Source organism: Sturnus vulgaris, unplaced genomic scaffold (assembly GCF_052056855.1).
Source record: "Sturnus vulgaris isolate bStuVul1 unplaced genomic scaffold, bStuVul1.hap1 Scaffold_195, whole genome shotgun sequence".
NCBI classification, from domain to species: Eukaryota; Metazoa; Chordata; class Aves; order Passeriformes; family Sturnidae; genus Sturnus; species Sturnus vulgaris.
This window is the reverse complement of record NW_028276170.1, coordinates 1,148,753-1,164,163: the sequence shown is the minus strand read 5'-3', so window position 1 is coordinate 1,164,163 and position 15,411 is coordinate 1,148,753. Positions and strand designations below refer to the sequence as shown.

The 15,411-nt window shown below is 52.2% G+C and overlaps 1 protein-coding gene and 1 pseudogene across 1 annotated transcript; one reads left to right on the top strand and one right to left on the bottom strand.

The window, feature by feature from the left end:
- Window positions 1-628: 628 nt before the first annotated feature.
- LOC148217982 (endogenous retrovirus group K member 8 Gag polyprotein-like) lies at window positions 629-2,517 on the bottom strand. The gene is made up of 3 exons (XM_088158025.1): window positions 2,501-2,517; window positions 1,073-2,126; window positions 629-676 (listed from the first exon to the last, which is right to left on the bottom strand). The coding sequence occupies exons 1-3, from the start codon at window positions 2,515-2,517 to the stop codon at window positions 629-631; spliced, it is 1,119 nt and encodes a 372-aa protein (XP_088014151.1).
- Window positions 2,518-3,051: 534 nt separating this feature from the next.
- LOC148217981 (uncharacterized) lies at window positions 3,052-15,123 on the top strand (annotated as a pseudogene).
- Window positions 15,124-15,411: the final 288 nt, after the last annotated feature.

Here is a 15,411-nt window from a genome sequence, read left to right as displayed (position 1 = left end):
AAGGCGGTATTTCCCTGATTTCTTTTTGATTACAAAGATTGGCGTGTTCCATGGGCTCGTGGAGAGTTTTAAGTGTCCTTGTTGGAATTGTTCCCTCACGAGTTGGTGTGCTTGTATTAGACTTTCCCTTTTTAGAGGCCATTGCTTAACCATTACCGGTTCATTGGTAGTCCAGGTGATTGGGATTGGGAAAGTCCAAGCAATGGCGATTACCCCAAAGGGTGCTCGTTGGATAAAACGACTCCAAGTTGGGCGAGAATGTCCCGTCCGATTAGGCAATGTACCGTGGGTGGCAACGCGACTACCGACAGCACAGTCACCAAGTCCTGCCCATCTATAGTGACCCTTATTGGGGGCGTTTTTCTGGCGAGGGTGAACCCTCCGACGCCCGTCACGGTATCCGTGGTCTGCAGTGTCGGCCAATCGTGAGGCCATTTTTCTGGAGAAACAATGCTGGTATCTGCTCCAGTGTCTAAGAGACCCATCATTTCTACCGTATGTCCTGCATAGGTCAATTTCACTTTCTTTTTGGGTCTAGTATGGAGGTCCATTGTAAGCATAGCGATACCAGAGGATCCGAAACCTTGGTCACTGCGCGGGGTCTGTCTCTGTGGTGGTATGCCCCGGCTTAGTTGTGGGAGTGGAAGAAGTTGAGCAATGCGCTGACCTGCTTCAACTGTAAGAGGAGGAAAAGGAGTGTAAACCATTATTTGTATTTCTCCTGTGTAGTCCGCGTCAATAACACCTGGTAACACAAACAGTCCTACAATTGAACTCGAGGAACGTCCCACTATTAAACCTCCATAGGCTTGTCCTCTGATAGTCACCGGGCCCTGAACTCCAGTTGGAACCTTGACGGGGCGTGTTGTCATCAATGATGTTTTTACTGCGGCTGCCAAGTCGAGTCCCAGGCTCCCTGTTGTGGCTGGTTGTAGACAGGAGATGGCGCTGATGTTACGGCGGCTACTTGTGTCCGGGCGCGGCTGCCAGGCGCGCTCCGCCGGGAGTTTCCCGACTTGCGGCGACAAGCTGACGTGTTATGCGTGTTGCTCTGGCAGTTTTGGCACCATACCCCTGAGGCACGGCAGTCTCGCCGAAAGTGGCCTCCGCCTCCACATCTATAGCATCGCGCTGAAGGGGGTCGGTGGTCCTCCGACGTGACCGGGGCCGCCGTAGAAGCACGGAGCGGAGCAAGAGCGGCTAACACCTGTGACTGTGTGGACTCGGCTTGTTTCTGCAGCCCCAAGCCTAATTCTTTTAGTGCATTAACCAAGAAAACCTGCGCCCCTGTCGGCTGTAGTGCCATCCTTTCCAATGCCTCTTCTATCGTCCAATTGGCCCCCAAAGTAGATAATACCCTTTTTGTTGTCTCATTGCTATTCTGCAACGCACATTGCTTTAGCAGCGCCCCTCTCATATACTCTGGGACTCCTGCCTTTTCAATAGCAGCAGCAGCCTTATCTACAAAGTCCCCAAAGGATTCATCCCTTCCTTGCTTTATTCCCATATACATGGGTATGCCTGAGCTATCTTTGACCTGATCGATGGCACTCCTTACTAGACGCATGGCTTCCCTAACCTTGTCGGGCCCTGAAATCATTTGAGCCTCTGTTCTGCGGTACTGTCCTAACCCCATTAACTTATCTATTGTAATTCCAGCTAGCGGATCTCCAGCACCTTTCTGCACCGCGACTGATTCCTGGACAAGAGCCTGCCAGTGGGCGTTAAAGAGCAGCTGCTGATGTTGCGTGAAAATCAGCTTCACTATGCTCCGTAAATCATTTGGTAGCAACAAATATGTGTCGAACAAGAAATCGAGCATCTGCCTAGCTGGCTCGCTCCAGAAACCGAACTGACTCACTGTTTGTCTCAGCTGGGCTAGCAACTTCCAATCGGGGGGCGAATATGCTCCCACTTGCACAGCTTGTCCCTGCTGGTTTACTCCCTGGGTGTACGTTACAGGAAAGGCCCAGGCTTTCGCTGCGTCAACAGCGCCCTCGTCCCCAGTCTCCAAGCCGTGTCTGGCCAACATACTCCACGCCCCCCTTCGCCGTTTAGCCATCTCCTCCCACAGGTCGCTTTCCGCCCCAGGGACAGGGTCTGGCTCCGCAGCAGGCTTAGGGGCGCTAGGCTCAGACCGGCAAGGGGATTTTTCGCCGCTGGGCTGAGGTCCTTCGCCCTCGTAAGGCGGGGGTACTCCGCCTTCTGCAATTGTCTCCGCCGCCGTGGCGGAATCCTCCTCAAGCTCTTCTAAGGGAGGTGCAGAGGGCCAAGCGCAGCTAGCCATGTCTGTCATTCCTGCTGTCTCCCCAGAGATAGGTATTTCAACTCTGGTTGTGCTTGGCGCTCGGGGCTCGTTATCGCCATACTGAGCGTTCCTCTTATATGCCTCTACTGCCTCCCGTGCCGCCCTTCTCTCCGCCTGCTGCTTCAGCAGTGCGTTGTGAACTAACCGCCAAATCTTTCCTAGCTTCTTCGCTGTCTTATCATCTTCTAATACCGCCTCCCACAACGCATCCCCCAACTTACGCCACTCATTCAAATCATGCACGGAGTGAGGGTTAGTGAATAGTCCTTTAGCATAACCCCAGGCTAACAACCCCGGTATGTCCTTCCTGGGATTAATCTCTTTTATCCCTAACTTATCTAAATGTACTATGAATAAATCATATGCTGCTTGCCTGTCCATTTTTTGTCGTCAGCGCTGTTGCAACTCTCCGGCTCCGGCAGCACGTATGGCCCAGGACCACCTCTGTAGCTCCTGAGGGTGCCTTCCCTGCGTCGTTTGGCACCGACCCGGTTGCAGCAGGCCCCAACTCTACTTCACCGACCGTGGCGCGTCCTCCCCCGTTTTCTTTCAGTCGAGGGCGACGTCGGGGTCACCATTTGTCGGAGAAGGGAGACACGGACACCAGGTGGTCATCAGCAAGGTCTCGTTTATTGGTACAAAGAGTGGTGCTTAAGTACAGTGCTTAATTAGCTCATGCATAGTGCAAAATCTTAGCTCCTCATTGGTCTAGATGTGCTGCTTAGCTAAGCACTTCGGCATTCATGTGGTTAACAGAGCTCCTTTTGTTCCTCATCTGCATCTACATGCCTTCCTCTTATCAGGGACACTGCGTCCTTGAGGCTGAGGCCTATTCTGCTAGCCTTACTAAGTTGATCTGGCTATGGCCTTTCTCTTCTAGCCATTTCTGCACCAGGCTCTCTACAGTATAATTCACAGGCTCTCACAAGCCCGTACAGCTCTGCTGTCTGAGCTGACCAGGTGTGTGGTAACCTCCCTCCTTCCTTTAATTTCTTCCCATTTACGATAGAGTATCCTGTAAATCGTTTCCCTTCTACCACCTTGGAGGACCCATCAATGAACACATTCTCTCCCTCAGGCCAGGGAATATCCCGTAGATCTTCCCTAACCCGTGTCTGGAGGTCTATAACCTGGATACAATCATGGATTTCTTCTGCCCCCCCTTTTCTCCAGGGCCATTTAAATAAGAGGCTGGATTAAAAATTTCCCCACCTTTAAATTTTAAATCCTCCTGTTCCATTAAACAAGATTCATACTGTAATAATCGAGCACTCGTCATCCACTTAGAGGCTCTCTCAGTTAGCAAAGCTTTAATCTGATGTGGGACTCTAACAATGAGATGCCCTCCCCTTGTCAGCTTTCGGGCCTCAGCCACCATCAGAGCTGTGGCTGCACAGTTCTGCAGACAATGGGGCCAGCCTCTGGCACCGGGTCTAACAACTTAGAAAAACAGGCAACAGGCCTCCGTGTTCCCCCATGCTCTTGCACCAAAATTCCTTTAGCATGACCCTGTTTGACATCCACATATAGTTGAAATTTTTTTTTCTGCATCTGGAAGAGCTAAGACTGGGGCATTAACCAATTTGTCCCTGGGGCTGCCCATACTTCCTAATTTATTTCAGCATAAGCCTTTTTAGACATTTTAGACAAAGATATCACAGTTTCGGACTCCGTGTCACTTTTTTACAATGCTAATTTACATTCCCATTCTAGCCATCAAATCTCTTCCCAGTAAATTACAATCACAATTAGGAACAAAAAAGAATTCATGCAGTTCAAATCTGTCCCCCACATCTATTAACAGCGGTTGAATAAAATGCACTCGCTCATCCTTCCCGCTTACTCCTTGAATAACCAAGGATCTTTCTGACAATTTCCCCCCCTTAGGTATAAAATTTAAGGTGGACCGAGAGGCCCCTGTGTCTACCAGAAAACACACCTCCTCTCGATCCGGACCCACCTTAAAAGTTATCAAGGGCTCCTGAGTGGTGGGTCCTTGGTATAATAGGAGCCCCTGACACCCCTAACAATCCATTTCCATTATCCTCTGGACTTCCTGCTCCTGAGGGTCCAGTTGTTTTTGCGGACACTCATTTTTCCAATGCCCTTCTGCCCTGCAGACAGCACATTGGTTCTTCCCCAGCCGCTGTTTGGGTCGGCTGTCCCCTGCCGAGGAGGGAATCCCTCTGCCACTTCCTTGTGGCCGACCCCGTCCCCTCTGTCCCTGGGGACCCCTTGGACCCTGCGGTTTATTCCTCCGGGGCTGCACAAACTCTGCCATCATCCTTGCTTTAGTTTCTGCCTTTTCCTCATCCCTTCTTACATATATCTGCTGTGTTTTTCTAACCAATTCCTCTAGAGACTTATTTTGTCACTCTTCATCTTTTTGTACTCCTTTCCTTATATCAGGCCAGGCTTTAGTAACAAATTGCACCTCAAGCAATGTGTTGAAGGCTGGCCCTTCAGGATCCATCCCCCTTGCTTCCTCAAGGCATCCCTAAACCTCTCCAACCAATGAGGGCTTTCCTGTTTCTCCTGTTCTAACGACAGAGCCTTAGCTATGTTGTTAGTTCTGGGAGCCGCTGACTTGATTGCCCTGATCAAATAAGCACAGCAATCACGGTGAGCCAGACTGGCCTGGTTATTTGGGTCCCACTGGGGGTCTGCCTGGGGGATGGCATCACCCACCGTAGGTGCATTGGGTCCAGCCCCCCCTGCTGCTTGTGGATGTTCATCCTCTCACAGCTGCCGAGCTTTCTGCAAAATCATTCATTTCTCTGATGACCCAAACAAAATTCCCAAGAGAAAATCCCAATCCTTCCATGTATAATCCGCATTTCCCAAATATTCCTCTATCTTTTCCCCCACCTCTATGGGATCATCTAAATATGGGGGCAATTCTTTTTACAACCCTCTTATATCCTGGGTAGTGAGTGGTACAATTACAAACCCAAATCCTCCCCCTTGACCCCCCAAAGGAACTTGACAGAGTGGCATCTGGTGTACCCCTGTCTCTTGGGGGGCTTCTGATGCCCTAAACTGAGTTCCTCTTCTAGTTCTGGGGGGTGATACAAATGCTGCTCCCCTCCCCCTACACCATCACCCTTCTCAGGTGGGGCTGTGGGAACAACATTTCCCTGATCCCCTTGCTCTGAAAGTTGAGGATACAGACGACCTGCAACTGGCCCTGGGTCAGCTGGCAACACTGGAGGACAAGACGGGGGAAGGAGCTGAAAAACATCCCAATCCTCACCACTTTCCTCTTCCTCCTCTTTTTTCTTAACATATACATTTCTCTTGTTTCTTGTCTGACCCATATTAATCCACATTCCCTTTCAATCCATCCTTTCCAATTCTCCTCTATGTACCTTCACAAAATTCAACACAAATGAATTTTATCTGTTCCATAAGTAGCCATATAAGTCTCCTTGCCAACTTATACTCTGGCCACACAAAATAACAATATTTTACCATTATTTCCATAGTTACTTCTGGGTGAATATACAATCTCTCCCAAGACCTCAGCATTCTCCCCAAGGGACTCTCCGGGGGTATTATGGGATCGTCATCCCTTTTTCCAGGGCCCCTTCCCGGCTTCACCTTTCCAACCCTCTCTGGGTGCCCCGTTTTACCTGTGCTACCCTCCATGGATGCCCTCTCAGGTTCACCTGTCCTACCCTCCATGGGTGCCCTCCCAGGTTTGCTCCCCGAAGATCCCATTTTACTCACTGGTGAGATTTTCAGTGGTCCTTCCCTGCGGACTCTTCACGGACCCCCCTGGTCCGCCACTCGTCTGTCTCCTGGACAGTCTCGGGAACCCAATGGATCGCCCGGTACCGGCCGGCACCAAGGGGAGCTGATCACCCAAACTGGGTGAGGCGCCTTCAGCTCCACTCGCTGCCCTGGACGGTGGAAAGATCCCGGACGAGCCCCCAAAATTGTCAGGAAAATTAATCCACAAACACCAGAGGTTTATGTCCAAAAAGGAGACAGAGGAGTCCTTTTTGCTTTATTCGAATAAAGGGAGAGGCCATGGGACATTCCCCTGGGATCTCTCAAATTTTTGGAGGACGCAGCCTCCTTTTTATCCTATTTTCCCGGCCGCATTTCCCTCTCTCTTTCCCCATTGGCTGAGGTACTTGAGAGGCACAGACTTCCCGGAACGCCTGATACCTGAAATTCCCCTCTAATGTATAACCCTCCCTTTTAATTTTTAATTCTTATAGAATTCATAGTTTTGCCCCCCGTTGCTTCTTTCATCTTTTGATATCCAATTTCATTTATCAGCAGCCTTACAGTTTGTTTGTAAAGGCAAATATCTCTTTCCATTCATCAATCAGTGGAATCCATCCCATTGTTTCTTTTATCTCTCAGTGCTAGCCTTATCTACAGGCAGATCCAGAGCTCATTTTTAAAGACAAATTCAACATTCCTCTCAGCCCAGAGGAGAATCTAGCACAAAATATTCTCCCTGTGTACTGCACGACAAAAAATATTCAGGGGAAAATACTGTGGCATCTGAGGCTTGTGGAACTCCCAGAATCCTGAGCCTGCAGAGGAGGCAAACAGCCCTGGCAGTGCCTGAGGGGACTTCTCCTCACAGACTCCTCTCAAAGTGTGTCACTTCAGCAGGGGAAGGCTTTCAAACCTTTGCCTTTCCTTCCTCCTGTGATAAAATTTAAGGCTCCTCCTGAGAAAATACTGAGCTACAAAGAGTTCTCCATTCCTCAACAAAGCTACTCAGGTGCTCAACTTAAGAAAGAGCAAAACAAAAGGTATTCAGTAATTTCCCATCAAGGCCTATTTGCAGGGAAACCCCATCATATGGGACCGAATATTTATTGACACCAGTTCACTCAAAAGAAACCCAACCCTGTATTAAGCAGCGTTTTAAACGAACTTGAATTCTTTTTCCTCACATATCAACTGGACTGGTTTGTTCCTTTTTTGTCCTAGAGAGAATATTAGAACGATTTGCTCTTGACAGGACTCCTTGGGTGGTCCCCAGCGCTGGCTCCTCACCACGCCTTACCTGGGCTGTTAACGCAGCCTGTCAGCACCACCTGACTTTGGCAGCCTGTTCAGGCCTCGGGCACGGCTGGTGCCACGGTTCCCTCTGGTGCCACGGTCCCCTCTGGTGCCACGGTCCCCTCTGGCTCCTGGCGTGTCCCTGCTGCTGGAGGAGCCCTGCTCGTGCTGCTGCCTGCGTTCAACAACCCCGGTCCTGCTCCCCAGGCAAAGAGAGACCAAAATCACTGCTTTGGGCAGCTCGTTTGAACGAGTTGAACACTTACTCATCTCTAGCACAGACCTCTTAACACCCACACACCAACACCTGGAAGTCACCTCATCTACACAGGTGAGGAAGCCTGAGAGAACAGAAGGTCGACGTTCAAGCACATTTGTGGGACACATATTGAGAAAGTAAGAAAATTACAGCCTGAATAATATTCCAGGCTGGAGCTTTTCAGCTCTGTTCCCAGCCGATAAGCTGGTCCAGCTCAAGGCTAGGGAGAATTTCTCCCAGGCTGATAATTTGGTCAAAATAAAAAGGAATTAGTAACAAAGATAGAACAGCTGTTGTGATGTGTGACCAGGCCCTGGGAATGGGGTGTTTTCTCTCTGAACCAATCACCTTTTCTCTACTCTGGGAATTACGAGTCATGCTATAAACCGAGTGTATTTCTGAATAAACTTGTCTCTTTCTTCCTGTCATGAAAGATGACCATGTAGCTGTGCATCTTATTTCCGCCGCACTTAAAGGGTTAAAACCCGATTCCACGGCTACACACATTGGGTTTTTAATTTAGTGGAAGCGCTCACTCGTTCACAAGCCTTACTTGTCAAACTGGATTGTGCGATGCTATTGTCTTGCTTGTGTCAGAGAGAAACCAGGGAGAAATTAGCTAAGAAATAAGAACCACACTTGGGGCTCGGGTTTGTCAGACCAAGGGAGCAGGGCGGCACCTGCCCGCTTTGCCCGAGTCCCTGCTCCTGCCGAACAAAGGCGGACGCGGCTCCGTGCGGGGCGAGCCGGGCGCTCCGGGCCGGGGCCGGGGCCGGGGCCGGGGCCGAGCGCTCGGGCGGGCGGCGCTCAGGATGCTCGGGCAGCGCCGCGGGCCGGGCGGGCGCGATGGAGCCGCCTGAGGGCTGGGACCCCTCCGGGCGGCCGGCCCGGCGCACGCAGTGGCTGCTCAGCGCCCTCGCCCACCGCCCCGGGCTGGAGCGCGGCGTGGAGAACGAGATGGTCGTGCTGGCCAGCGGCCCGGAGCAGTCCCTGCAGGAGATCTTCCAGCAGCGGGACTGCGCCGGGCCGAGCCGCATCCCTGGCGAGGAGTCCCGCACGCTGTGCCGGGCGCTGGCGCCGGACGAGGCGGCGGAGCCCGAGGAGTGCGCGGGGATGTGGGACGGGCTCTGGGCCGAGCTCACCTTCCGCCAGCTCCACGCGCGGCTCTGCGGCCACTTCAGCACCCGCGCGGGGCCGCGGCTGCCGCTGGGCCGGGAGGGCGAGCACATCGAGAGCCACATCCGCCCGCGCAGCCCCCGCCGAGCCCGAGCGGCGGCCGCCGGGGCCCCGCTCCCGAGAGCGCTGCGAGGAGATGGTGGCGCTGGAGCGGGCCGAGGAGCGCATGGCCGAGCTGCAGCAGGAGAAGGGCAGCCTGCGGCAGCTGCTGGAGGACGTGCGGGCCGCCCTGCAGAGCAGCGATGCGTGGTGCCCGGCGCTGCGGCTGAGTCCGGGCCGGCTTCTGCACCGCGCTCCCGGCGGCGCCTCGGGTGGCCCCGAGCGCTTCAGGAGAGATGCTGCTCTCGGAAAGTCAGTGTTTAGAACCCCTCCACCTCCGCACTGAGACCGAAGTTGCTCGTTCATCCTCGGCATTAACTTTCCAGCAAAGTTTAGTTACAAGGCAGGCTTTTAGGAGAAATGTATGGCATCGGTGTGCCATTAAATATGTTTGTGATGAGCACTGTTCAAAGTGTAGGGGAATTCAGCTTAACAAACCCACGTGTACAATGCTGCTGCTGCTTCTCCTGCACGTGCAGCCAGGATGTGCTGATAGCAGATGCTGGGTATTCACTGCTGCAGGGTTTTTCCTGAAGTAAGAAAGAACTTGGGGATTCTTCCCTGCACAAGCACGTGCAGTGCCTCAGTCATAAGAGTCTCAGAAATATCAGAAGTGTGTCTTCTTCAGAGTGTGGTCACAAGGGTTCAGAGTTGGAGCCAGTTCTGCAGGCAGGCTGATGAATAGTCTGGGGCTCCTCTGCAGAGCCCCATTGATTCTGGGGCTGCTTTCTGCTGGTTCTGCTGGACTGGCTCGAGTGAAACACACACCCAATTAACAGCAGTTAAATTACTCTAGCATGAAACAGTGGGGAACAGGCAGAGCAGTGAAGGGCAGCATGGACCAGTTGTTCTGGCAGGTCTGACGAGGTCTGGTTTGATACAGCACTCACAGAACTCTGCTCCACTTGCAGTAGATGACTGTTCCTCTTCACAATATCCAGCAAGGCAGGTCAAAGACACTTTTACCATTTTCATCTTCAAAAGGGAGAAGAAATCAGCAGCAAACATGAAGTAACCAGTCAGAGCTCCTGGGCAGAAACAAAAGAACAAAGAGTGATGGAAAAAAACAGGTGGAGCAGGGATCCTTATCTCTGTGGGAGATATCCTCTGCTAATGGGCCATCTGGTAAAACCAGGTGGGGCAGTGTTCTTTATCTTTTCCACAACCCATCCTTCCTCCAGGAAGATATCTTCTGTTAATGGGCCATTGAGTGCCACTGCATGACTGATAAAATTCCATCATCCCATTGGGAGATGCTCCAGCCGGGGGGAGGAGCCAAGCCTTTCCTACCTAGATAAAATCTGAGATTTGGAACACCAACGCAGCCCTTACCCACTGGATTCCAGAGGACAAGAGCTACCAGACCTTTCTACAGCATCACTACTACAACAAGACCACTTCATCGGGACTGCTACCACCACCCTAACTAGCAGGGTGTCAGGTTGTATTCTGATTCTGTCAGTTGTTTTCTTTTCTACTGTTGCATGTATTTTAATTCTCTTCTCTTTTTTCCTATAAAATTGTATTTCTGACTTGGAGTCTCTCACTGGTTTTGCTTTCAAACCAGCACAATTTTGGGGGGGATTTTGGCTGAATCTTGATATTTGGGGAGTTTTTGATCCGGAGGATTTTGGGCAGGAATCTTGGTGTTTGGGAGGTTATTACAGACACAAGATGCTCAATGACTTCCAGAGATGGACTTGGTCAAGGAGGAGCACACAGTTTATGGAGCTCTCTTCTTGTTATTTCCCCCTAAACCAGGAATTTTCATTCCTCAGGTGTGCAGGTATGGAGGAGGCAGAAAAGCCCCAGAGATCTCTCAGGAGGAGGGGCTGCAAACCCAGCGCAGGGAGCTGCGAGGAGGAAAGACCCTCCCTGAGCCGGGAAGGCGGCCGGAGATCCAGGCAGAGCTCAGAGCTGGTGGAGAAGCCTCCTGGAGGGGAGAAGCCCCACAAGTGCTTGGAATGTGGGAAGGGTTTCAGGTGGAGCTCCCATCTGATCCAGCACCAGGTGGTCCACACTGGGGAGAAGCCCTATGAGTGTGGACAATGTGGGAAGAGCTTCAGAGACAGGTCCCATCTGATCCAGCACCAAAGGATCCACACTGGGGAAAAGCCCTACGAGTGTGGGAAATGTGGGAAGAGCTTCACAAGGATTTCTCACCTGATGGAGCACCAGGTGATCCACACAGGGGAACGGCCCTACACCTGCTTGGAATGTGGGAAGAGCTTTGGGTGGAGCTCTGACCTGAGAAAACACCAGCGCATCCACACCGGGGAGAGGCCCTACGAGTGTCCTAAGTGTGGGAAGAGGTTTCAGACCAGCTCCAATCTCCTTCTACATGAGCGGATTCACACAGAGGAGAGGCCCTTCCGCTGCATCGACTGCGGGAAGGGATTCAACCGCAACTCCACCCTCACTGTCCACCGGCGCATCCACACTGGAGAGAGGCCCTACGAGTGTCCTGAGTGTGGGAAGAGCTTCTCACAGAGCTCTAACTTGACCCAACACCAACGGAATCACCACTAAGGGAAGCCCTGTGAATGCCCCGAGTGTGGGAAGAGCTTCGTGGTCTGCTCCAGCTCCATCCCCCGTTGGGCAGAGCACTGGTGGTCCGTGGTCCTGATGATCCCCATTGTGTGGGGGGAAGTTGTTGGAGAGATTTCTCTCTCTTTTCCTTCTGTTGCTATGATTTGATTGGGAATAAATTCCCTCGCTGTGCCCAGGCTGTGACGCCCGTTTTGCTGTTTGCTGTGTTTGCTCGTCCCATCTTAATCTGATCCTGGAGTTCCTGGTTAAACTCTATCTTCCTTTGCAGCTGGAGGGGCAGGGTCAGAGTGGCTTTGGTGGGTGCCTGGCATCAAGCCAGCATCACCCAGGCCATGGGCACCCCTGAGATCCCAGTGTGGTGAAGCATTCCCCCACTCCTAGAGAAAGTGCCAACCCACACTGAGGCCAGGATGAAACATGGTTATGACTGGAGCCCACTCTCTTGTGACCCTGCCAGCAGAAATCCAAAAGGAGACCTTTGAGCTCTCCTGGGCCACCGTGGGCTGTGACCAGCAGTCTCCCTCTGAGGGGCCTCTCAGAGCCAGCAAACCCTCGGCTTTGCTGTGCCTGGAGGATCACTGAAACACGACGTGTCCTGGGCCCATACCCTCACTGCTCAAGGCCCCATCCTTCGGCCAGTGGGAGATGCAAAAACATCTGAAGGGAGGATTTCACTGAGCTCTGGGGGGAATTGCCTGTACTGACTGTTCCTGTCTGTGTGTGTGCCCCTGCACATATGCTATAGCAAATCTGGGAGAAATACAGCTTTCCTAGATGTGGAAGTACCTTGGATATCTAAGGCCTGTATGCCAGGTTTAGTTATAGTTATGAACTTACTTAAATACTTCTGTTATTCTATTGATAGGTTGTTAAATGTAAGTCATAAGCTAAGTGTTGTTTTTCTATTAAGTTGCTAAGTACAACACGGAAGTTATAGCTATAAGTTAGGTAAAATGCTGTTAAGTGTTACTGCTCTGTTGAATTGTTAAGGTTAAGTTATAAGTTTAGTTAGGTATTAGTTCAGTGTTGTACCTCTGTTGGATTGCTGGGGCTAAGGTATAAGTGAGAAATTAAGGGAGAAGTTAAAGTGCTGCTTAGTGTTGATTAGGTTTTAGGCCGTGTTCCTTTTAATCCTTGCCTGCACTCTCTTTTGTCCCATGCACCTGAACACAGCACACACCCACCCACACTCTCCTAGAGAGTTCTCAGTTCATTTCTGTTTTGGTTGCCTGGATTTTTTTGGTTTTGTTGTTGCTTGTTTTCCCTTGTTGTGCCTCAGCTGTCCTGTAGGCAGTAGAGTGAATCTTGCCAACAAACATGTGCTTTGTCATTTAATATTAAATCTGACTTTTGTTCATGCCCTTGTCACCAATTTTTAAGCGATCTTAAATACTCTCATTAATGATGAATGGATAAATGGATTTCAATGGATTTCAATCTCATTCATGACAGCACCACAATGTCCCGCATCACCGAGGGCCCTGACACATGCCCGTGTCACAAAGGGCCACCCCCGGCACCCAAGAGCAGAGGGACAGCCTGGAAGCGGCCCGGAGCAGCCCCGGCCTCGTGGCCTTGTAGCCCCTGGCGTGGCCAGAGCCCTGGGAGGCTTTGGCCACGGTGGGAGCCGGCAGCCCCAGCCCCGGCCTGCAGAGCCCTGGGGCTGCAGCCCGGGCTGGCCGGGGCAGGAGGAATTGGCCGGGCCGGACGTGCCAGGGCCTTGTGGGCAGTGGCTCCGTGTCCCGCGGGAGGCCGGGGACGAGGGGTGTCCCTCAGGGCTGTGCCCGGGCACCGGGGCTCGTCAGTGCCTCGCTCAGTGACACCCAGGGGCACCGAGCGCAGCCTCGGCGCCTTTGCAGGGCACGGGGAGCTGAGCGGGGCAGGGGCACCACGAAAACACTGAGTGCCTGCCCGGGGCAGAGCCGGGGCAAAGCCGGGCTGGAGAGCCGGGAGAGGCTGCTCAGAGCTGGCCCGGGCACTTGGGCACCTGGGAGACAGAGCCCGGCTCTGGGCTGACACTGAGCCCAATACCCGAGAAATCACAGCCGGCTTTTCTAGACACACTTCATTATTTTGTATTTTCTCAACGTAACTTTCTATCTATTTCAATGTTCATTTTACTTTTCTTTTTACCCTTTAGAAATAATTCCATTGTATTTTGTTATGTGTGAGGAGGGATGTGCTGGGAAAGGTTGCAGTTAATGGCGTTTTTTATTCAATATAATTTCAAATCTGAGATGTGACAAGTCCAGACTTTGACTCCAGCAGCAGTGTCTGGTTCCAGACTGCTCTGCTTTTCACGGTGACATCTCAATTCATTCAATTCCAGCAGTCAAAGCCCCTGAAACACGGAAAAGCTGGGAATGAGGTTGAAGCCCTTGGAGGCTTTGCTGTGTCCGTACATTCCCCATCTCCCCTGGTGTCCGTTCAGCCTCTCCACTCCTGTCCTAGAGCACATTGCTGTATCCAGAGTGCAGTACGTGCTTTTACAGATAGATATTTACATGTGATTATTTTATGCACGATTCTCTTGGAGTGAGTTACTGTGATGGTAATTCCATGATCCTCTGCTTTGTGCCCAAAGAATGGTTATTGTATCTAAACCCCGGCAGCCCGGGAGGGGATGTGTGCGGGGCCGGGGCGGGGAGAGGCTCCTTGTTCATTCCGCGGGCGTTTTGAAGCCTCGCTGCTCGGGTTTTCCGCGGCTCTCTCTGTGCACCGTGGGTTTCTGTTTGGCTGAGAAGCGGTTTTGCCCCAAGCAAACAAAGGATTTTTCCCCTTTTCTTGGCTCGGAGAGGATGCAGGGGCAGCCTTGCCGTGCCTGGAGGCGAACTGAGCAGCTGCTGTGTCGCAGCCCGGGGGCTCCGCGCCGGCAGGAGCGGAGCGGCGCCGCTGCAGCCCAAAGCCGCTGCGAGCCGGGCCGAGCCGGGAGAGAAAACAGCCCGAGGCTTCAGCCCCGCTGCTTCGCCTGCCGGGACCGTGCCCGCGGAGCCCGGCTGGGGAGGAGTTCAAGGGCAGGCGAGCCCCGGGCTTTCATCTCCTTCGGGACAGCCCCTGGTTGGTTTTTCCCCTGGGGAAGAAGTCGGCGGCTGTACCATGTGTTGTGAGCAGGGATTTCTCTGGCATTTTGGGTCTTTTGTCCCAGGTGTCTGTGTGGGATAAGATTTGACCATTTAATATCTAGCAGTTATTTACTTTTTTCCCCCTTGCCCTGTGGGCTTACTGTTTGTTAAGAAACTGTTGAAGTTTTTTCCACTTTCATGTATTAATATTAATTTCGTGTTGGTGGAAAGGGATTATTGGAACCCTGTAGAGGAGATGACACTCACTCCAGGGTGTCCTCTTAAAAACCATCTCTCAAACTGAGACACCTTACAAGAGCTTAGAACATGAAATGAGCTCCACCCAGAGCTCCCACTTGATGCGGCACCAGGAGACCCAAACTAGGAAATATCCCTGCTGGTGCTTGGAAGGAGGGAAGAGCTTCAGCAAGAACCCCCACAGCATCAAGGACCACAAGATCCACACTGGGGAGAGGCCCTACGTGTGTGGGGAGTGTGGGAAGAGCTTCTCACAGAGCTCAACCTTGACCCAACACCAGCATAGAGACCACTAAGGGAAGCCCTGTGAGTGTCCCGAGTGTGGGAAGAGCTTCGTGCTCTGCTCCAGCTCCATCCCCCATGGGAGGATCGGTGTTGGATGATCCCCAGTGACCCCCGTTGGGCAGAGCCCTGGTGATCCGTGGTCCTGGTGATCCCCGTTGGGTGGGGATAACGAGTTGGAGAGATTTCTTTCCCTTTCCCGCGCGCTCTGATTGGCTCAATTATTTTGGTGCCTTCTCTGATTGGCTGAGGAGAGGCCCGGGAGTTGAGAGGAGGACCGGGAGAGATCCTGCCCCAGGCTAGCGGTGGAAGAACATCCAATTAACAAGGCATGCAGATCATTTCCCAGCGGTGCCCACACTCCTGTAGGAACTAAATGCACCGAGGAT